The sequence below is a fragment of the Salmo salar genome, chromosome 03 (genome assembly GCF_965601325.2).
Source record: "Salmo salar chromosome 03, fSalSal1, whole genome shotgun sequence".
NCBI classification, from domain to species: domain Eukaryota; kingdom Metazoa; phylum Chordata; class Actinopteri; order Salmoniformes; family Salmonidae; genus Salmo; species Salmo salar.
The window spans coordinates 52421693-52445756 of record NC_138293.1 but is presented as its reverse complement, the minus strand read 5'-3'; the positions used below and the strand labels follow the sequence as shown (position 1 = coordinate 52445756).

At 41.4% G+C, this 24064-nt stretch overlaps 1 protein-coding gene across 3 annotated transcripts in view; it reads right to left on the bottom strand.

The window, feature by feature from the left end:
* parp14rs1 (poly(ADP-ribose) polymerase family member 14-related sequence 1) overlaps positions 1-23781 on the bottom strand; it is a 44095-nt gene extending 20314 nt beyond the window's left edge. The window contains exons 1-15 of one of the 3 annotated variants that reach the window (XR_006769157.2): positions 23312-23781; positions 16888-16994; positions 16652-16676; positions 15042-15353; positions 14339-14566; positions 11217-13495; positions 10691-10921; positions 8528-8749; positions 8331-8415; positions 7973-8119; positions 7708-7770; positions 4819-4995; positions 4146-4358; positions 3265-3888; positions 2845-2990 (exon numbers count right to left, since the gene is read on the bottom strand). Coding sequence is in view for 2 of the 3 variants with exons in the window: in XM_014192240.3 (XP_014047715.3) it covers positions 2845-2990; positions 3265-3888; positions 4146-4358; positions 4819-4995; positions 7708-7770; positions 7973-8119; positions 8331-8415; positions 8528-8749; positions 10691-10921; positions 11217-13495; positions 14339-14566; positions 15042-15353; positions 16652-16676; positions 16888-16994; positions 23312-23486 (5034 nt within the window). In the remaining variant the exon portion in view is untranslated. Of the gene's footprint in view, positions 1-2844; positions 2991-3264; positions 3889-4145; positions 4359-4818; positions 4996-7707; positions 7771-7972; positions 8120-8330; positions 8416-8527; positions 8750-10690; positions 10922-11216; positions 13496-14338; positions 14567-15041; positions 15354-15772; positions 15987-16651; positions 16677-16887; positions 16995-23311 lie in introns of those variants that run through there. The other 2 variants (XM_014192240.3, XM_014192241.3) reach the window with 2 other exon arrangements.
* Between the last annotated feature and the right edge of the window lie 283 nt (positions 23782-24064).

Below are 24064 nucleotides of genomic sequence, written 5' to 3'. Positions count from 1 at the left end.
TCCTTCGTACATTCCATAAACCTAAGTTTTTAGATGATTCTTCGCCATTGTGGGCTAATATATATATATATATATATATATATATATATATATATATATATATATATATATATATATATATATATATATATATATATATATATATATATTGAAATAGCTGGCTACCAGGAAGACTAGCAGTACTGTTTGGTGCTTTATTGGTTATTCCAAGTGCCTAACCAAATACTAACAATCAAAGCCTATAATAAACAAACCATTTCATATGGCAGATTAAGGATGTGACAAATCTAAAACAATTCTTAACGTTTAGATTGCAATTTTTTCTCATTTAAATGTTTTTTTTTTCTCATAAAATTACGTGAAAAACAATTCAGATATGGTCCTGTGTATAACCGCTACTAGGGGGTAATGCATTTCAATCTACCGCAGTATTGGCCTCTACCAGACGGCACTCCTTACTGCTGTCCCTCACCCACTCAGCAACAATGGTATTAATGCCATTTTAGGTTCTCTGTTGTGTGCCTCTCCTCCATGTTCTCAATACATTAGACTTCATGTCCCACTTCTCATCAATGTGATAACTCGTTATAGTGATGTATGACAGCATGTTCATAGACGTTGAACAATCTGTTAACGCCACGTATGGTGATTGAAAGCTCACGATTTGTTCTTGCAGAGCATTCATTGTACAATTTCTTCATCAGGGCCGTCACGGTTTTTCGACATGGCATCTTGTAGTCTGGTTCTAGATATGCCATTAGGGTATTGTCATGACGTTGGCCTGTGGGTAAGGTTCATGACCCCCCCATAAATACCTTTCTCCCTTCCCCTCTCTCTCTGACCCTACTGAAGGACTTGAATAGCCTGTGTTAAATATAGAGAGTCTGGGAACATCAAACAAATGGGGAAAGGAACCATATTTTGGTAATAAAACCAGTTGGAAATATGCTTTGGAACATAATGAATATGGGTTCGGTTGTCATCTGAGACATTATGACTGATGACAGGACGACATAAACTGTACCTGGGAAAGTATACACCCTCTAGTTATCAGAGTCACATGGAATTGTTATGCAATTGAAATGTTTGATATTGAAATTGTTTGTTAGGAGATTAAATGTAATTTTAGCTTCCAAATGAGAGATTTGGGTTTTCATAAGGAAAGTGCCCTGCTTGATCAGTGGCCCACCCCTGTGAAGAGGAGGGGTTATAAACGATGAAACACATCCTTCCCCCCTCTCCACTATATAAGCCTTTGACGAAAAGATAACCAGGTTGTTCCAGTACGGGAGGTCTGCAGCCTCTACGTTAGAAGGACACACATGTCAACTAAGCCAACCTCGGCGTGAGCTATGGTATGAACTGGTATGAACTTTGAGCTTATTCACTACAGAAGTGACACTTCCTAGCCGTTGAGTTAGCAGCGGCCGCTGTAGACGTGGGCTAGGAAAGGACGGACGACGGATCCAGTCTAACAGACGGACGAAGATACCACCACGTATCCAATTTACCACCAGAGACATTCTTAAGAGTTTACAGGAAGATCTGTTGGCCAACCCGGCCAGCATCTACGACCAATCTACCGAAGCGCAGCTCAGAGTAAATATTTATTGCATTTTCCTTTTCCAAATGGGCGGTAATTTAGAATGCATAAGATAATGTATTTACGATAGCCTAGCTGCTGTTTCTCTGTTCCTAAATCTTCCCGCTCTTTCATTCAAGCCCAACCCCCTTTCCTTTGTGTAACCAGCCATGATACAGGTTCCGACCACCAGGACGTTTTCTGTATGACATCATTTGTATGCTGTGTATATGTAATTCTGTGTGATTAGTTTAGGTATTTAGTAAATAAATAATTAAACCCAATTTTGTATTGCTGATTCAACTTGTTAGCCAGGGTTCGTGAAGATAGCCAAGAATTTACAACTTTCATTATGAGACTGAAAATAAGACAAGGGTTAATATTGACTGCTATCGATGTAAAATATTACAAAGTATTTTAAGAGTTTATTCGGAAGATAACGGCTCTATAAACGTTCTTCCGTGGTGCCCCGACTTTCTAGTTAATTACATTTACATGATTAGCTTAATCAGGTAATATTAATTACAGAGAAATCATTTTATAAGTTAGCATGTCATATCACTTAATCCAGCATAGCCAAAGACACGACAGTATAGACGCCAACATCCTCTACCATTGACAATAGCTGCATATCAACTGCAATCATTTCTCTAATCAGCACTGATTTTCTCACTCTGTCCCTTCTCGCACTGCTGCCAGCACTGGGTTGGGTCTCACAGTGCCTCCCCTTCAGCACTGCACCTGTACAGCCAATGTAGCTCAATTCCACCTCGCAAATTTCGCATTTCATCCCCTTCTCACTTAACTTCTCAAAGTATACAGATTTCGCTGCTGTCACTTCCCAGCTTCAGTCTTCACCATGTTTCAAACTGTTATCAACGATGACGTTCCGAGCGCTTTAGAGCCGTGGCAAATAATTTGACAGATGCATATCTCCTCCTACTTACAACATTGTTGCATTAGTTATTTGTTTAATATTTTTATTTGCCTTTATGACGATGATCAGGACCTGTTAGTGGTAGTTTTGTGATCTTAACTTTATAAAAAATGAAATGAAATGTTTTCGGTTAGGAATTTTTTCTAAACATTAACGATCCCAAATTCGTTTAAATGTCACACCCCTATGGCACATCCTGTGATCTCAAGAGACCAACAGATGAGTGAAAGTGAACAAATCATCCCTCACCCATGCTAATAACACCCAGCATATCCCAAGACATAACAATAACTACAATGGATGTAGCTTTAGGAACAACAGGTACCTTTAAAACGATGTTGGGGCAGGTGGCTCGGAACAAGTTTAAGACTTCATTGTGCTCTGGGCTTCCTGGCTGAATGAGGCAGGAATGGCATGATGTGTTTGCTGGCATGGCATCCCAATGCTGAGGGAGACTGTCAATGGGTTGAGCTGGAGGGAGCACAGAATACAAAGTCAATGTCCTTAAGCTGACAATATATATATATATATATATGATGCTGTGTCTATGCCATGTTAATCTTCTTATTGGGGATTTCTAAACAGTGCATTTTCTGTATGTAAAGCACATTTGTGAACAACAGACAAATTGTATCTAATACATGAGGAACTTAGCTTATCCCCTTGGTAAGAATGGTTAAAATAAAATAAAATTCACGCTGTATGGAATACACATATGCAATGTAAATACCAAAGGGAAGAGTACCTGCCAACTTGTCGATGCGTCTAATTTTGAGGCTGTTGCCATTGGTATCTGTAGCAGGCCCGTCAGGCAGGGTGACCGTGTACATCTTCCCCTGGAAAGAGACCTCTACGTGGGGCAACTTCCTCTCCAGTGCCTGCTCCAGATGGAAGTTGGGGATGGGGTCAAAGCTCTGGTACTGCCCCCCTGGCTGCTGCTGATACTGCCACTCCACCATGTTGCTGGCCACTTCCACGTTCCTGTTGAAGGTCTCTTTGTCCCTGGCCTTCCTCAGCATCTTCTGGATCTCGTTGACTGCATTGAGGACATCCTTGCTAAGGCCCTCGATCGTGAGCATAGCTTCCTCCCTGGACGAATTGTATTCTATCCTCACACTCACTCCCATGGTGGTCTGGATTTCGTGGATGCACTTACGGTCAGAGTCAGACAAGTTGAGGATGGCGTCATCGGTGATGCTGTTGCTGACTTGCTCCTTCAGGATCAGGTCCTTGATCCAACGCTTGGCTTGGTCCACTCTGGCCTGAGATCCACCGCAGATATGGAAGAAAGCTGGATCTACTTGCTGGCCCTCGATGACAAAATCCTCATCCTTTTGTGGCATGTCAGCTTTACCCCAGGTTAACAACGCTGTACCAATATTGGACACAGTACATTATTTAGATGCAATCTTAGGGTATTAGTCAATGGGAGCTAGTGCTACAGTTAACTTTGTTTAGGTCTATGTGGCAGTAAATATTAGGGGGTAAAGAAAAGGCCCACACACGGTAACATATAATGGTGCTCCACAATGCTTTCTCCCGGTGCAGGAAGAAAGCACTGGGGAGCAGCATTATACCTTGTGCTGGACTTTCATTTCTTTATCAACATAATAAGGTAGCCCTTACATTTAATTTTTCCCCAGATGCTCCCCTTCTTTTGAGTGTCAACGTCTGTGCCCTCTTTCTTCACCATAGATTTGTGGAACTCTGTGAGCATGGCAGGCTGGAAGATGACCATCCTGACCAGCTGCAGTGTGTTTTGGGACTTCTGACCCACCACCTCCACAACAGCATCCAACATGGCGTCAGCCACCTGGCCCGCCTGTACATTGCCCTGACCTTCAATGAGAGAACAGGCTAGTTGCCACACCTAGCAAGTGTGGATATGAAGTTCAACAACATGTATATTACATTGCTGCAAGACATTGCCCAGCAATGAAACAAAGATTTTATGAATATGAATATGCCTGTTAACTTTTACTGTCTAATGGAGGGCAAAGTTTAAAAAACAAAGCACTTAGCAAACAGCTAGTATTCAAGTTGGTCAAGTCATGTTCCTTCAATCCTATGGATTCTCACTAGGGTTGCAAAATTCCAGTAACTTTCCCCAAATTCCCAGGTTTTTCCGAAAATCCCAGTTGGACAATTCCCGGAATCAGAGAGGAACTCTGTCGTGGTCTCAACTTAGTGTTGAGAGTAAGAAAAGTAGACTACGCTAGGTGCAATTTAGAAATTTGGTAGTGCCAGCTATCTAAACCTTGTACCTGAGTATTCATTCCTGTTCTGTTTTGTAACTCACCTGTGCCAAGAGCAGGGAAGGAGATGGATGTGAGGTTATTCTGTGCACACATTTGCAGTGCTCCTTTGACCGACTCCTGGATCTTCTTTGGGTCCGTCTGACCAACCACGTGGATGATCTTCTTACACCGCATGTTGCCCGGCTGGGTAAGTATCACTCCATTGTTAGGCTGGGCTCCTGGAAATATACATTGTATACATTGATTGTTTTACTGTACATTGTTTTCAGTAGGCAGAGCAGTGCCCATATGTATTTGGAATTGAAAGATTCACAACATTTATAAGGGAGAGTTTCCTGATTGCATACCAGGACAAGGAACATATCTTGAGGCAAGTTTGTAGGTTCAAATACATTTTAAAAATCCTAACGTATTTTTTATATTCTCATGACAGGACAGTAGGAAGCAGACGCTAGGGAGACAGGTATGTACAGTTGAAGTTTACATACACCTTAGCCAAATACATTTAAGCTCAGTTTTTCAGAATCCCTGACATTTAATCCAAGTAAAAATTCGCTGTTTTAGGTCAGTTAGGATCACCAGTTTATTTTAAGAATGTGAAATGTCTGAATAATAGTAGAGAGAATTATTTATTTCAGCTTTAATTTCTTTCATCACAATCCCAGTGGGTCAGAAGTTTACATACACTCAATTAGTATTTGGTAGCATTGTCTTTAAATTGTTTAACTTGGGTCAAACGTTTTGGGTAGCCTTCCACAATAAGTTGGGTGAATTTTGGCCCATTCCTCCTGACAGAGCTGGTGTAACTGAATCAGGTTTGTTGGCCTCCTTGCTCGCACACACTTTTTCAGTTCTGCCCACAAATTTTCTATAGGATTGAGGTCAGGGCTTTGTGATGGCCACTCCAATACGTTGACCTTGTTGTCCTAAAGCCATTTTGCCACAACTTTGGAAGTATGCTTGGGGTCATTGTCCATTTGGAAGACCCATTGGCAACCAAGCTTTAACTTCCTGACTGATGTCTTGAGATGTTGCTTCAATATATCGACATAATGTTCCTCCCTCATGATGCCATCTATTTTGTGAAGTGCACCAGTCCCTCCTGCAGCCAAGCACCCCCACAACATGATGCTGCTACCCCCGTGCTTCACGGTTGGGATGCAAGCCTCCCCCTTTTTCCTCCAAACATAACGATGGTCATTATGGCCAAACAATTCTATTTTTGTTTCATCAGACCAGAGGACATTTCTCCAAAAAGTACGATCTTTGTCCCCATGTGCAGTTGCAAACTGTAGTCTGGCTTTTTTATGGCGGTTTTGGAGCAGTGGCTTCTTCTTTGCCGAGCGGCCTTTCAGGTTATGTCGATATAGGACTCGTTTTACTGTGGATATAGAAACTTTTGTACCCGTTTCCTCCAGCACAAGGTCCTTTGCTGTTGTTCTGGGATTGATTTGCACTTTCCGCACCAAAGTACGTTCATCTCTAGGAGACAGAACACGTCTCCTTCCTGAGCGGTATGACGGCTGCGTGGTTCCATGGTGTTTATACTTCTTTATACATCCTAAGTTTATGTAAACTTCCGACTTCAACTGTATGTCTCTATAAGCTTGGCACATCTAGCCACTAGGATTTTTGCCCATTCTTCAAGGCAAAACTGCTCCAGCTCCTTCAAGTTGGATGGGTTCCACTGGTGTACAGCAATCTTTAAGTCATACAACAGATTCTCAATTGGATTAAGGTCTGTGCTTTGACTAGGGAATTCCAAGACATTTAAATGTTTCCACTTAAGCCACTCGAGTGTTGCTTTAGCAGTATGTTTACGGTTATTGTCCTGCTGGAAGGTGCACCTCCGTCCCAGTCTCAAATCTCTGGAAGACTGAAACAGGTTTCCCTCAAGAATTTCCGGTGGTGTTGGGTGTTGGGTTTGCGCCAGATAGTGTTTTTCTTGATGGCCAAAAAGCTCAATTTTAGTCTCATCTGACCAGAGTACCTTCTTCCATATGTTTGGGTAGTCTCCCACATGCCTTTTGGTGAACACCAAACGTGTTTGCTTATTTATTTTCTTTAAATCAATGGTTTTTGTCAGGCCACTCTTCCATAAAGCCCAGCTCAGTGGAGTGTATAGCTTAAAGTGATCCTATGGACAAATACGCTAATCTCCACTGTGGAGCTTTGCAGCTCCTTCAGGGTTATCTTTGATCTCTTTGTTACCTCTCTGATTAATGCCCTCCTTGCCTGGTCCTTGAGTCTTGGCAGGTTTGTTGTGGTGCCATATTCTTTCCATTTTTTAATAATGGATTTAACAGTGCTCCATGGGATGTTCAAAGTTTCAGATATTTTTTTTATAACCCAACCCTGATCTGTACTTCTCCACAACTTTGTCCCTGACCTGTTTGGAGAGCTCCTTGGTCTTCATGGTGCCGTTTGCTTGGTGGTGCCACTTGCTTAGTGGTGTTGCAGACTCTAGGCCTTTCAGAACAGGTGTATATATACTGAGATCATGTGACAGATCATGTGACACTTAGATTGCACACAGGTGGACTTTATTTAACTAATTATGTGACTTCTGAAGGTAATTGGTTGCATCAGATCTTATTTAGGGGCTTCATAGCAAAGGGCTTGAATACATATGCACGCACCACTTTTACGTTTTATATTTTTTATAATTTTTTGAAACAAGTTATTTTTTCATTTCACTTCTCCAATTTAAACTATTTTGTGTATGTCTGTTAAATGAAATCCAAATAAAAATCCAAAATGTAATGCGACAAGGGGGATGAATACTTTTGCAAGGCACTGTAGAGGGAGACAGAGAGGAAGGTTCGGAGACAGAGAGGAAGAGCACAAACAGTTTGCCGAGCCGAGGCTTGTTCTTGTTCTTCTTGTCTTCTTTTTTGATCATATACTCTTTCAGATATATAGGTTCTTACCGAGTTGTTGGCATTCCGCTACCACAGTCTGACCAGCCACATCCAGAATGGCCTTAGATACCCCTGGAGAAGGAAGTATAAGATGAACAGAAGGGTTATAAAAATTGTGTACGAGGAGCTTTATAGTTATAAAATACAGCGTAGCCATAATGTTCTGTAATGTAAAGTTAGTTAGTACCTATTATTTGCTATGTTAACAATTGTGTAATGTACAGAAAAACAGGTAAACTCCAGTGAAATGAGACAGAAGTAAGGTTAGATTTACCTGACTGGAGACTGAAGGTGTCATTGGAGGAGTTGACGATGACATCAGTGGTCTCCTTGGTGATGTCTCCTGTGATGACCTGTATAAGCACCCCTCCCATCTTCATCTCGTGCATCCCTGAGCTTGAAGTGATTTTAGAGAAAGGGCCTAGTAAAGAGGGAAGAAAAGTCAAGCCAATTACATAAGGGACTGCGGTCGATCCACAAAATGGATGCCTTTTGGACATGCACATTTTTAAGCAATGAACTTTTAAATATCTCTTCTTTCAACATTAATTTGCATGGAGGATATGTTTAGCCTATGGAAAGTGTCTGCTAAATGGCATATATTTAAATGGAATATATTATTATTAACATACCTTTACTCTGTTGACTGGATGCTGCTGAGCCCCTTGACGTTCCCGACTGGGTTTTGAACCTTTTGTTAAATTCATCAGTGAAAGCCTGTGAGCAAAGAAGAGAAGCAATTAAAAGAGGAAAACAAATTGCACCTTGAAGCAGAAAAGGGTTTTACATTTGACAGTAGTTTTATCGACTATATCACTCTTTTCCTTACCTGGATCGTCGGTGCATCACCTGGGTGGAGGATGAAGACCACCTCCTTCAGGTGTTTGGGGTTCTTCTTACTGCTAAACTTGAGGACTTCATCCAGCATCAGAGAGGCCACCAGGTCTTTGGGGAAGCCCAGGTTTCCCGTGCCGATGGCAGGGAAGGTGATCGAGATGAGTCCCTGATCCTCTGCCTCATCCAAGCACTCTTTCACGATCCTGCTCAATATCTAGGTACATTTCAGTTAGACATCAGTAAGACGTGGTTTTATACTACGTAGTACAGGGCTCTCCAACTCCTGTTCCTGAAGAGCTACCACCCTGTAGGTTTTCACTCCAACCCTTATCTAGCGCGCCTGTTAAAATGACCTGGTTGAGGAGCTGAATCAGGTTAGTTACAACTGGGGTAAGAGTGAAAACCTACAGGACAGTAGCTCTCCAGGAACAGGGTTGGAGAGCCCTGACCTAGTACATCCTACCTAGGGATATATAATTTCATCAAGTGCCAGACATTACATTACTTACATTGTATAGATATTTTATATATAGTACATTTGGAAAGTATTCAGACCCACTAACTTCGCCACATTGTGTTACGTTACAGCCTTATTATTTCACTTGTCAATCTACACACAATACCCCATAATGACAAAGCAAAAACAGGTTTATGTAAAATGTTTGCAAATGTATTGAAAATAAAAAACAAATCACATAAGTATTCAGACCCTTTACTCAGTACTTTGTTGAAGCACCTTTGGCAGTGATTACAGCCTCAAGTCTTTTTGGGTATGACGCTACAAACTTGGCACACCTTAATTTAGGGAGGTTCCCCCATTCTTCTCTGCAGATCCTCTCAAGCTCTGTTTGGTTGGATGGGGAGCGTTGCTGCACAGCTATTTTCAGGTCTCTCCAGAGATGTTCGATCGGGTTCAAGTCCGGGCTCTGGCTGGGCCACTCAAGGACATTCAGAGTCTTGTCCCCAAGCCACTCCTGCGTTGTCTTGGCTGTGAGCTTAGGGTCGTTGTCCTGTTGGAAGGTAAACCCTCGCCCCAGTCTGAGGTCCTGAGTGCTCTGGAGCAGGTTTTCATCAATGATCTCTCTGTACTTTGCTCCGTTCATCTTTCCCTCGATCCTAGTCTACCCGTCCCTGCCACTGAAAAACATCCCCACAGCCAGATGCTACCACCACCATGCTTCACCATGGGGATGGTTCCAGGTTTCTTCCAGATGTTACACTTGGCCTTCAGGCCAAAGAGTTCAATCTTGATTTCATCAGACCAGAGAATTTTGTTTCCCATGGTCTGAAAGCCCTTTAGGTGCCTTTTGGCAAACTCCAAGCTGGCTGTCATGTGCCTTTTACTGAGGAGTGGCTTCCGTCTGGCCAGTCTACCATAAAGGCCTGAGTGGTGGAGTGTCCGCAGAGATGGTTGTCCTTCTTTAAGGTTCTCCCATCTCCACAGAGGAATTTTGGAGCTCTGTCAGAGTGACCATCGGGTTCTTGGTCACCTCCCTGACCAAGGTCCTTCTCCCCCGATTGCTCAGTTTGGCCAGGCGGCCTGCTCTAGAACGAGTCTTGGTGATTCCAAACTTCTTCCATTTAAGAATGATTGAGGCCACTGCGTTCTTGGGGGACCTCCAATGCAGCGGAAATGTTTTGGTAACCTTCCCCAGATATGTGCCTCGACACAATCCTGTCTCGGAGCTCTACGGGCAATTCCTTCAACCTCATGGCTTGCTTTTTGCTTTGACATGTACTGTCAACTGTGGGACCTAACATAGACAGATGTGTGCCTTTCCAAATCATGTCCAATTAATTAAATTGAACACAGGTGAACTCCAATCATGTTGTAGAAACATCTCAAGGATGATCAATGGAAACAGGATGCACCTGGGGTCTGAATACTTATGTAAATAAGGTATTTCTGTTTTCTATTTTTTTATACATTTGTAAAAAATTATAAAAACCTGTTTTCCCTTTGTCTTTATAGGGTATTGTGTGTAGGTTGATGAGGGAAAAAATATATTTTAGCAATTTTAGAATAAGACTAACGTAACAAAATGTGGAAAAGGGAAGTGGTCTGAATACTTTCTGAATGCAATGTACACAAATACAGTACAAATACACAAAAAATGAAACTATATATCCTTAGATAAGGAACAACAAAATGTACCTTCTGTGGTGCTCCTTGTCCATTGTCCCAGTGAGGGGCGATGGTATGAAACACCCGCTTGCACTTCAGGTTGCAGCCAGTGGTGACAATGACTTCCCCAGCCCTTCCGGCTGTGCCCTGTTGGTTTACCAGAGTCTGAAGTTGGGGGCCAGCAGCGGCGAGGATGGCCTTGGAGACTGCACCATGGTTAAGTGCTAGGTCATCACCCACGGTGTTGACCACAACTTCTGTCTGTAACAGTAAGAAAATGTAAGAGTGAAACGTCCAATGTATTTGTTTACACGTGGCAAATAAACTTGAAACAGATCTATGAAAATCTTCAAGTTGCATGTAACTGATTATAAACTGGATTGTCATTCAATGCCAACTTGTATATGGTACCTCAACACCAAAAGGGTTCATGTCTGACTACACAAAACTATTGGCTCTTCTGATTTTATCGTCATGAAATCTAAGACATTTTGAACTAAGACTATTGAAATTTATACAATCAAAGTGAGTCAAAGTAACATTGGAAACAATTTACCACAGCATCTTGGATATTCCCTTTCGTCAGGGTAATAGCCAGCCCCTCTTTTGTCTTCCCACTTGAACCACTTGTGCGTTGAACCCGATTACCAGGCTGGCTGTGTGTAGCTATGGTGGGTCGATTCTCTCGTGGATGACTAGTTCCATGGCTCCCAAACACCTTCAGCACCGCTGCCTCCATAGCCTGGACTGTCTTGTCATCATTGTTCACCAGATGGATCTTCTTCAGAGTATTGTCCCCAAATTTGTCGTCACAGTGTTCTTTAACTGCTTTGACGATGGTGTCTGCACACAGGGTCAGAGGAAAGCCTAGATTCCCAGAGCTAATAGCAGGAAGAGCCACATACAGGCAGTTGTGGGTCTCTGCTAGATCCAGACTCCCTTTCACCGCCCTCCTCAACTGTCCCATGGCCTTCTGGGGGTTTGCCTGGTCAAACCTGGGTCCCACTGCATGAATGATGTGCTTGCAGCGGAGCTTCCCTCCTGCACCAGTGATGACACTGTCCCCTGGCTTGAGCTGACCCTTGTTCTTGATGATCTGGTTGCACTCATCCTGCAGTTGAGGGCCAGCAGTATCCAGAAGAGCTCCTGCAAGACCTCCACTGTGCTTCAGGTCCAGGGCGGCAGCATTGACAACAGCGTGAACAGAATATTTGCACATGTCTGCTTTGCAAACGGCTATCTCCACCCCATCAGGTGTTTGAAGCTGGTAGGTAGGTTTCATTCCTCCTCCTGCTAGCTTTATGCCTTGTCCGCCATTGGCATCATACTCTTCTTCAATCAGCTGGACCACACAGCCTGTCTGATTCATGACTGTGTCAACATACATGGGCTCATTGTCCTGGAAGAACTTCTTTGCTCCAGGCTTGGAGATTCTCAAGGCGTCAAAGAATGTGGAGGATACCAAGTTTTCGAATAATGCCTTGCAATCTGCTACGTGAACTCTGGTGCCACTCAGGTAAATAGCCTCATCCTTGAAAGAAACTTTAACTCCACTATCTTTGACTTTATCAGACCAAGCATCCCTGTGTTGTTCCTGGATGAATTTACCAATAGCCTCAGGCTTAACTTCGATAGTTTCATCAACATGAGCATTTTTGTGTAAGAAATCATCCAATTCATTTCGGACTAAGAGAACAGTTTCCTTGTAGCCAGACACTACCACTTGTTGTCCTGAATAGGCACCTGATGTCTGGACCATAACTTTCCTGAAAGGAGTGTTTGACGCTTCCTCAAAACGGTTGGCAATATCCTTCCACTCGGACATCCTCAGGAGATCGGAGTCTTCTACATCTATGTATTGAGAAATCAAAAGCGTATGCAGTTGATGTTCTGCTTCGCACAGGGCCTCCTCAGAGACAGCCAGAAGCTGCACTCCTTTTCTCTCTATTTCTAGTGCTGCATTGATGCTCTGTAAGGTGAGAAGGGAACTGGTTAGCTTTTCCTGGCTTTCTTCCTGCAGGAACTCAAGGACGTATTCATCCAATTCCACCAGCTTTCGTTTCAGGGCTACTACTTCACCTGCAAGCTTTCTGTTAGCACACAACACCTCTTGCATCAACCCATAGATGGTCACACTCTGGCTCTCTTGATTATACGTCAGCTTCAAGTCTGGGAATTCACCAACAATCTTGTCCAGCAGGCCACCATGCAACAGTACCTGGTAGATTGATGGAACCAGAGGGAACTCCTCTGTTATGCTCGTCTTCTCCCTCTCGATTCTTCTAGAAATCCTGTCCATGATCCCATCCAGTGTCTGCCTGAGCCGGTCCACATCTTCTACCAATCCTACCACTGCCAGAACACCTCTGGTCTCTTCATGGACTACCATCACGGCCTCCCCAGACACCGCCTTGAGGATCTCCCCTTCAGACTCTTCCCATGCAGTGTCCTGAACCTGGAGCTCCAATGACTTAAAGTTAGACAAGGCTTGGATTAAGGCAACTTTGGTGGTGTCCTTCCATTGTTGTAAGTGCTTGGGTTTCACACCCGTCTGTTTGAGTAGAGATGGCAGTGGGCTTAACTTGATGGTAGGTTGTTGGAAGTCTACATTGCAGAAGTGTTTGGTCATTTCCTTGTGGATGGTCTCTGCAGCTTCCTGGTTGTCACAGAGGTATCTCCAAATTGCGTGGTTTATGTTTTCAGTGAAAGCAGAAGGGAGTTTCAATGTGGGTCTGTCTTTGCCATACAAGGCCGTTCCCAGAGAATCATAGAAGGGGAAAGCCTTGAGAGGCTGCTTCTCGATGTAATGTGGTTTCTCTAGGACTCTGTGAACAGCTAATAAAAAACACAAAATATTGGATTATTCCTCATACATTCTGAAATATCATTTTGTCATAACATATATAACATAACTATGTAGTACCAAGGACGGCAGAAGTAGGGGGGCGGCAGGAGAAGCAGCCCGCCTGCTCTACCGCACCTTTGATGCGTTAATGGAATAGTCATTGAAATCTGGACACTGACTGTAGACCTAACTTCTCACATATAGCCAAATATAAAATTAGCTAATGGAGAATGAAGTATTTATTGCAGTAAAATGATACACCAATTGTTAATTTTGTCTTAGGAACAGGAGGGAGAAATATGAGCTATTTTTTCCACCATCTGAATGCACATGTGCCTGTAAACATGATATTTTAAGCGATTTTGACTTATATAAAATCTGACAATATTTAATCAAATAAAATGATGCATCCAAGACAAACTGAAATCTTATCAGAAACACGACAGATCGTTCACAGCCTTAATTTCCTTAAGAGTTGAACATTTGAACAGGAAGAATCCTTTCCGTGTTCGATTTTCATCCTTAAAAGTAATCGCTCTGCGAGAAGCAAAAACGGAAGAGAGACAACTACTTTACCGATGTCAACTAGAGTATTGATGCATTAATTATATTGATTTGTTAATTGTATTCTTGTAGGTACCGATTCAGTTAGTCTTCTAGGGCAACAAGTTATGACCGAAGAGAAACTGCAAATAGCCTATCTAATTATAGACAAGTTGAGTAACAAATAGTAAATCATTATTAGTAGAAACATACATAAATAAGGCATACATTTTTTTTGACCATTCACCCTATGGAAAAATCATTCCGCTTTCTCTTAGTACTGTTTTTACCTTTAGGATCTTGAAAGGTGAGGATTGCTGATTGGTCCTCTTCATTCATTTCAGTGTCTTCCACCTCCTCGCCCCCTTTTCCAAATAACAGTTGGAGGTGGTCTGAACTAACATTTGGATTTATGTTTTCAACTTTCACTTTTGTGGTGAGTTCCAGGAGTTTAACAGATAGTTGTTTCTGTCTGAACATCCTGTTGCTGGTGCAGCTGGTGATGAAGTTCTCAGTCTCTGACAAATAAGATAAGTAGTAGAGTATGCTGATGAGATATGGCCTTGTTTTCAAGAGATACTAAGTCATAGCATTCAGTAAATAGTTGGTATCTTTGATGACGTGTTGTATGTAAATGATAACATTCTATACCTCTCAAAATGGTATTTACATTTTAGTCATTTAGGAGATTTACAAGCAGTAAATTCTATTAAATTAAAGGCAGACTCAGCGAGATTACGTAAATGCACAAAGTAAACAGCAGTATTTGGTTGAAGAGCGAGGCAAAACTTCTCAGCTGTTTTAGTCCCGTAGCTTTCACCTTGTAGCAGTGTGATGTGAACCTGTGCGCATGCGCACATAATCTGTGTGAATGTGTGAGAGCAAAGTCTTGCATCGCCCTCATCGCAATATCTGCAGTGCTGCTTATAGCAATGTCATAATGATGACGCTATCTTTAAGGTGGAAAAACAACAAATCATTCTTATTGTTTACCTTTTCCATTTTGGAAAGTCACCACAGCCAGGCCGGTGTCTAGGACAGGTGTCAGGATCTCCAAACTGAAGGTCTGTGTTGCAGTAGGAGAGTCAGAACCAGAGGTGTTATACGCACTCAGGATGTTCTCTATCAGCATCTCCAGGAACTCCTTGTTCATGCTCTCCTCAATGTTCCCCAACACGGCTGAGGTGGACACCAGCTTTTCCTCGACTTCCATCGGTTCAATCTCCATCTCTGTCTGTGGCTCAGTAAGGGGAGTGTGTCCATCTCCAACCCCGCTCTTTGGTAAGTCTTTTGAATCAGTAGCAGCTGAGAATGATAAGACCATTTATTTTTGGAAGTGACTACAACACTTTGTTGAATTCTACAACAACAACTGTAATACAACTTTAACAATGTATTATTAACCACTGCTTAGCCAAATCAGTTATAGTATGTTAACTTAACCATGATATAGAATGCAAACTTTTGTGTCGTATAGTTAAACATTATATAATTATGTATAATTATAGAAAACATTCCTTTCACATACACTAGTGGTTCCCAAAATGTTGAACTGCGACCCATTTAACCCATTCAAATGTTATTGCGAACAGCCCAATATTATTATTTTTTTTGTATATATATATATATTTTTTTAAATCAGGTCTTCAGACACAAACCAATAGGAATCCCCCACAACCCTGCACCACTTGAGAAATGCTGAGATATCATTTTAGCCTACTAACCAACAGCTTGCTTTTTGAAGCCTAGTAATTCCTGCTGAGGAGCATCAGCCTCTGCCTTCCTCTTAGCTGACGCCATGAGCTGGCTGTCAATTGGCTCCCTATAACCTGCTGAATTGTGGGTAACAATTTACTTAAAGCCTGCAGGTGTTATGCTTTATAACATGTAAGCATGTAAGAACATACACTGAGTGTATAAAACATGTAAAGAATCCCCCCCCCCCCCCCCCTTGCTCTCAGAACAGCCTCAATTTGTCAGGGCATGGTGTCGAAAGGGCAAGGTGTCGAAAGCGTTCCACAGGGATGCTGGCCCATGTTGACTCCAATGCTTCCCACAGTTGTGTCAAGTTGGCTGATGTCCTTAAGGTTGTGGACCATTCTTGATACACATGGGAAACTGTTGAGCATGAAAAACCCAGAAGTTCTTGACACAAACCGGTACCCCTGGCACCTACTACCATACCCCGTTCAAAGACATGTATATGTGATGTCTTATAATACCACAATTTATTTTAATAACACAAACGTTTGCATAGTATGGCATGTTGAATAGTTTAATATATATATTTTTTTATTTAACCTTTATTTAACTAGGCCAGTCAGTTAAGAACAAATTCTTATTTACAATGACGGCCTACACCGGCCAAACCCGAACGACGCTGGGCCAATTGTGCGCCACCCTATGGTACTCCCAATCAAGGCCAGTTGTGATACAGCCTGGAGTCGAACAAGGGTGTCTGTAGTGACGCCTTTAGCACTGAGATGCAGTGTCTTAGACCATTGCGCCACTCGGGAGCCCAATATGAGTGTTTAATATTGCCTGCCTTGTTAGCTGCCAAACAACTATAGATGTTTATCAAAAATGAAATGTTTGATACTTGCCTGAGGTGATAGGAGACTGTGTTTCCTAAATATAAAAAAATATTGTGTTATGTATTTAATACAGCATTGAGGTTGGCCAACATAGTCACATGATTGGCTTTAAAATTGTCACTTACAACTTTGAAAATTCAGAACAAAGACTCAGATGGTAAAAATAGGGAACTGGTAGTGCATCTGCACAATCTGGCTGTAAGAGAGAGGAATAGCCTATGGTTCACAATCAGGACACTACTGACCTGTGCACTCTTTGGGACATCATCTGATGGCAGACGAATGATCAGTTTCAGCACCCCTCGATCCAACCTGATCTCGTGCTCCTGCTTCTCAAGAACTCTATGCCTGACTGTGCATGGGACAGAAAAGAACCACTACAAATGATGCAATGTTCAAAACACATTCAGCCATGAATAACAATGTAATAACAATGTAAGGGACAGTTCATCATTTACTGGGGAGGGGGTCCAAAATAGGGGAAGGTTGTCAAACTTTTTTCTTTGCTTTGGGGAGGGCTGTGTGTTGTTTTTTTTATTAGGCACAGGGTAGGGTACGGTGTTTTTTGCCTGGTTTACATTTACCCTTTTGCAGGTTTTACTATATACAGTTTAGAGGTCGACCGATTATGATTTTTCAACGCCGATACCAATGCCGATTATTGGGGGATCAAAAAAAAAAGGGTCGACACCGATTAATCGGCCGATTTATTTTATTTATTTGTAATAATGACAATTACAACAATACTGAATGAACACTTATTTTAACTTAATATAATACATCAATAAAATCAATTTAGCCTCAAATAAATAATGAAACATGTTCAATTTGGTTTAAATAATGCAAAAACAAAGTGTTGGAGAAGAAAGTAAAAGTGCAATATGTGCCATGTAAGCAAGCTGACGTTTAAGTTCCTTGCTCAGAACATGAGAACATATGAAAGCTGGTGGTTGCTTTTAACATGAGTCTTCAATATTCCCACGTAAGAAGTTTTAGGTTGTAGTTATTATAGGAATTATAGGACTATTTCTCTCTATACGATTTGTATTTCATATACCTTTTGACTATTGGATGTTCTTATAGGCACTTTAGTATTGCCAGTGTAACAGTATAGCTTCCGTCCCTCTCCTCGCTCCTATCTGGGCTCGAACCAGGAATACATCGACAATAGCCACCCTCGAAGCAGCGTTACCCATGCAGAGCAAGTGACGTTTGAAACGCTATTAGCGCGCACCCCGCTAACTAGCTAGCCATTTCACATGGGTTACACCAGCCTAATCTCAGGAGTTGATAGGCTTGAAGTCATAAACAGCGCAATGCTTGAAGCATTGCAAAGAGCTGCTGGCAAAACGCACGAAAGTGCTGTTTGAATGAATGCTTACGAGCCTGCTGGTGCCTACCATCGCTCAGTCAGACTGCTCTATCAAATCATAGACTTAATTATAACATAATAACACACAGAAATGCGAGCCTTAGGTCATTAATATGGTAGAATCCGGAAACTATCACGTTTATTCTTTCAGTGAAATACGGAACCGTTCCGTATTTTATCTAACGGGTGGCATCCATAAGTCTAAATATTCCTGTTACATTGCACAACCTTCAATGTTATGTCATAATTACGTAAAATTCAGGCAAATTAGTTCACAACGAGCCAGGCGGCCCAAACTGTTGCATATACCCTAACTCTGCGTGCAATGAACGCAAGAGAAGTGACACAATTTCACCTGGTTAATATTGCCTGCTAACCTGGATTTCTTTTAGCTAAATATGCAGGTTTAAAAATGTATACTTCTGTGTATTGATTTTAAGAGAGGCATTGAGGTTTATGGTTAGGTACATTCGTGCAACAATTGTGCTTTTTTCGCAAATGCGCTTTAGTTAAATCATCCCGTTTGGCGAAGTCGGCTGTCTTTGTTAGGAAGAAATAGTCTTCACAGTTCGCAACGAGCCAGGTGGCCCAAACTGCTGCATATACCCTGACTCTGTTGCAAGAGAAGTGACACATTTTCCCTAGTTAAAAGAAATTCATGTTAGCAGGCAATATTAACTAAATATGCAGGTTTAAAAATATATACTTGTGTATTGATTTTAAGAAAGGCATTGATGTTTATGGTTAGGTACACGTTGGAGCAACGTGTACCTAAGCGATTATATGCAACGCAGGACAGGCTAGATAAACTAGTAATATCATCAACCATGTGTAGTTAACTAGTGATTATGATTGATTGATTGTTTTTTATAAGATAAGTTTAATGCTAGCTAGCAACTTACCTTGGCTTCCTACTGCATTCGCGTAACAAGCAGGCTCCTCGTGGAGTGCAATGTAAAGCAGGTGGTTAGAGAGTTGGACTAGTTAACCGTAAGGTTGCAAGATTGAATCCCCGAGCTGACAAGGTAAAAATCTGTTGTTCTGCCCCTGAACAAGGCAGTTAACCCACCGTTCCTAGGCCGTCATTGAAAATAAGAATGTGTTCTTAACTGACTTGCCTAGTTAAATAAAAGGTGTAAAAAAAAATATATATATCTTTTCTTTTTTAAATCGGCGTCCAAAAATACCGATTTCCGATTGTTATGAAAACTTGAAATCGGCCCGAATTAATCGGCCATTCCGATTAATCGGTCGACCTCTAATACAGTTGAAGTCTACATACACTAGGTCGGAGTCATTAAAACTCGTTTTTTCAACCACCCCACAAATTTCTTCCAAACTATAGTTTTGGCTAGTCAGTTAGGACATCTACTGTGTGCATGACAAGTCATTTTTCCAACAATTGTTTACAGACAGATTATTTCACTGTATCACAATTCCAGTGGGTCAGAAGTTTACATACACTAAGTTGACTGTGCATTTAAACAGCTTGGAAAATTCCAGAAAATTATGTCATGGCTTTAGAAGCTTCTGATAGGCTAATTTACATCATTTGAGTCAATTGGAGGTGTACCTGTGGATGTATTTCAAGGCCTACCTTCAAGCTCAGTGCCTCTTTGCTTGACATCATGGGAAAATAAAAAGAAATCAGCCAAGACCTCAGAAAAGAAACCGTAGACCTCCACAAGTCTGGTTCATCCTTGGGAGCAATTTCCAAACGCCTGAAGCTGCCACGTTCATCTGTACAAACATTAGTACGCAAGTATAGACACCATGGGACCACGCAGCAGTCATATCACTCAGGATGGAGATGCGTTCTGTCTCCTAGAGATGAACGTACTTTGGTGCAAATCAATCCCAGAACAACAGCAAAGGATCTTGTGAAGATGCTGGAGGAAACGGGTACAAAACTATCTATATCCACAGTAAAACGAGTCCTGTATCGACATAACCTGAAAGGCCGCTCAGCAAGGAAGAAGCCACTGCTCCAAAACCGCCATAAAAAAAGCCAGACTACGGTTTGCAACTGCACATGGGGACAAAGATCATACTTTTTGGAGAAATGTCCTCTGGTCTGATGAGACAAAAATAGAACTGTTTGGCCATAATGACTATCGTTATGTTTACAGGAAAAAGGGGGATGCTTGCAAGCCGAAGAACACCATCCCAACCATGAAGCATGGGGGTGGCAGCATCATGTTGTGGGGGTGCTTTGCTGCAGGAGGGACTGGTGCACTTCACAAAATAGATGGCATCATGAGGGAGGAAAATTATGTGGATATATTAAAGCAACATCTCAAGACATCAGTTAGGAAGTTAAAGCTTGGTCGCAAATGGGTCTTCCAAATGGACAATGGCCCCAAGCATACTTCCAAAGTTGTGGCAAAATGGCTTAAGGACAACAAAGTTAAGGTATTGGAGTGGTCATCACAAAGCCCTGACCTCAATCCTATAGAAAAGTTGTGGGCAGAACTGAAAAAGCGTGTGCGAGCAAGGAGGCCTACAAACCTGAATCAGTTACACCAGCTCTGTCAGGAGGAATGGGCCAAAATTCACCAAACTTATTGTGGGAAGCTTGTGGAAGGCTACCCAAAATATTTGACCCAAGTTAAACAATTTAAAAGCAATGCTACCAAATACTAATTGAGTGTATGTAAACTTCTGACCCACTGGGAATGTGAAGAAAGAAATAAAAGCTGAAATAAATCATTCTCTGTACTATTATTCTGACATTTCACATTCTTAAAATAAAGTGGTGATCCTAACTTACCTAAAATAGGGATTTTTTACAAGGATTAAATGTCAGGAATTGTGAAAAACTGAGTTTAAATGTATTTGGCTAAGGTGTATGTAAACTTCCGACTTCAACTGTAATTTCTTCCATCCTAGCCAGATTTCCTCATCTGCTTGCATGCACCTCCCCTATATCAAAGTGTTATGGTACTTCCCTTATAGGGCTGGGGGATATGGCCAAAATATCATATTGTATTTTTCAAATTTGACGGTATTTTATGTTTTTGATTAATAAAAGTTTTAAATTTGCTTTATGAGTAGTGCGTGACCCTAGGGTGGCAACACATACATTCTAAATTATTTCAATGGGTCTTTCTCTACTCTGATTGTTTTATACTGTTCAATTCAACTTCACCCTAAAATAATTTCCTGCATTTCCTGCACTCATTTAAGATCATTTCCACACTACCAAGATATGGGCAAAAATACCTTATTTTTAACCAAATGTTGCAATTGCGATTTAGATCAAAACACTCGGGTGAACTTTTGGAATCATGGAAATAGAATGTTTATTATAATTCTATAGTTAGAATATAAATAATAGTGGGCACGTTCAATACCGTGTTGTTTGACATGACAACGAATGAAAACGTCATGGAAGAGTTATTGTGAGAAGGTAGGAACCAAAGTGATGTTCTGTGTTTCCTGGAGGACCCTGTAATCTTTGGCTACATGAAATCTTTATTCATATAGCCAACATATTCATGCTTCGCCTATTTCTCTTTGATTTAGAAGATACTGTTGCACAAACAACATGCAGATTTAGGCCTCCACCATCAGCCAGCTAACCAGCATTAGTGGCTAACACGATTTAGCTTAACTTGCTAAGAAAATACAAACTCAAACTAATATTGTAATTATAGCACGCTTGTGGATTTATATTAAGATCAAATTGGAAACAACATTGTTGTCATCAACATTGTTGCATGTGCTGCATTGACCATGGAGACTTAACGAAAGTGTCGTTGTCAAGCAACAACAAATGCGCTCCTTGAGTGACGGGGTGGGACTAGGTCTGTGTGGAAATTGGCGTGGAGAGAGAGAGATAGAAAGCGGAGAGGGATGACTCAAGTAGCGGAGTAAACTATACAAATGGACGTTACACACGGCGTATCACATTTAACAAACCAAACATTCAAATAGCGTTATAGAAGGAAAAGTAAAAACCCAAACCGGTCCGTGCATCAATACCTGTATATAGTAAAATACGGTATACCACACAGCCCTTTTCCCATATGCACTACGCTTTTTCGCACGCCAACTGTAACTATACCACCACAGGTCAATACAGTCTACCAGTCTGTCTATCCTGCCCGCTATCCACCATTTATAGTGACAATAGTGGTAGTTGGATCGTTTGTCCAGATCTACAATAGGCTAACTAACAATCATACCACACATAAAATCATGCAAAGCTGCTCCAATTTTCTATATAAATCCACATAACAAAAAGGAATAGCTGATAGGCAACGGAGACGCCAGGTGCATCATTGAGCAAAAAAGAACAATGAAGACATGAAAAGCTCCCCTATTGATCTTGTTTGGGGATCTTGTTTACCCAACAATTTGACCACAAGATGCCCAAATAGATATAATATTTGTCTAAAACATAATAATTTCAAATCTTGTTTACGTTTGTATATGATCACGTGTCTCTATTATTCGTGGAGGTACTGGAAAAGATTCCCCAAATTAAAATCCATTGTAGCTGATTTCCTGGTGTTACATTTTTTTATGTCTAACAATGAACATTTAAAATATATTATTTTCTGGGGCTCAGAAATCATGGGGGGGGGGGGGGGCAAATAAAACCACCGCCGCCAGTTGGGGGACCCTGGTCTATTTCATTGTGGTGTTGAAAATGAAGATGAAAACGCAAACCATTATATTGAACAGTGGAGGCTGCTGAGGGGAGCACGGCTCATAATAATGGCTGTAACGGAGTTAATGTGTTTGATACATTTAACATTACATTTAAGTCATTTAGCAGACGCTCTTATCCAGAGCGACTTACAAATTGGTGCATTCACCTTATAATATCCAGTGGAACAACCACTTTACAATAGTGCATCTAAATCTTTTACCATTCCATCGATTCCACTACAGCCATTACCATGAACCCACCTCCCCAATTAAGGTGCCACCAACCTCCTGTGATATTGAAGTGCCGGAAGTCGGTATGCTTTGCTTATTGGATGTGTGGTGCATTGGCACAGAAACACAGACATTTGATTTGATCCCTCAACCTTCTGGCCCGTAGCCCTGCGTGTCATCGACAGTGTCACAAAAGAATGCTATGTAAAATTCGATATCCACGTTTATAAACACTGGGTTGCTACCGTTATTATTTGTGGTTGTAAACATTATTTTGAGTTAATCATATGATGGGCAGGGTAGGCACAAGTACATTTCGAACTTCCCTAACAACATTGGTTGAATGTCATGTCTAACCAATAGGTGATACAGGCCGTTTAAAACAAGCATTTGCAATTGCTATAACTTACCCTCCTCCGTTTTGAACCGCACTACTGCTTCTTGTCCATCTTCGTATTCCACAAGACAATCACCACCATTAGACTTTTTACTTTGGAAATATTTTACCAACTTGTTTTTCAGTTTGGGAATATTGGGATTCCCCTCCAACTCAACAAGCAGGGAAAATGCGTAGGCTTCTGCCATCCTGCCCGAACAACTTCAAATGACGAACAAAACATCTATTCACTGTAGGTGCGGTAGCGGGAAGCCTATCAGTTTAGTTTCGCTTTTGATTCTGGTGAAACCATGTTATATGACATTGCAATTTGATCGGTATTGCGCATCACCCTATTTTATTCTCTGCATTGCCGTCTGGAAAATTGCTTTACTATTGAAAGGAATAGGCCTACACTTGCAAAGTGTATTAACACTTTCTTACAGTGTGCATACTTCAAATGATTAGTATTGTTTTGTAAGCCTATTTGAGTGCGTATTTCTTTGCATACAAAAGGGGGCGTTTTTAAGTTTCTTCTTTCTGATAACTTTCACTAGTTTCCTTCAAAGTTGCACTGTGCAGAAATCGCTACGCCACTTCCTGGTTGCTAAAATTCGAATAGTTTGCCTCATTTCAGTTTGTGACAAAACAAGCAAGTATAGAATCATTGTACCATCAAAACCGCTGTGAAATATATTTTCCTTAACCAAAAATATTGTACTTTCAGCTGTTTGAACGTAAAAGACGCAAAAACAAATCTTAAGAACGGGAAGCATATAAATAGAAC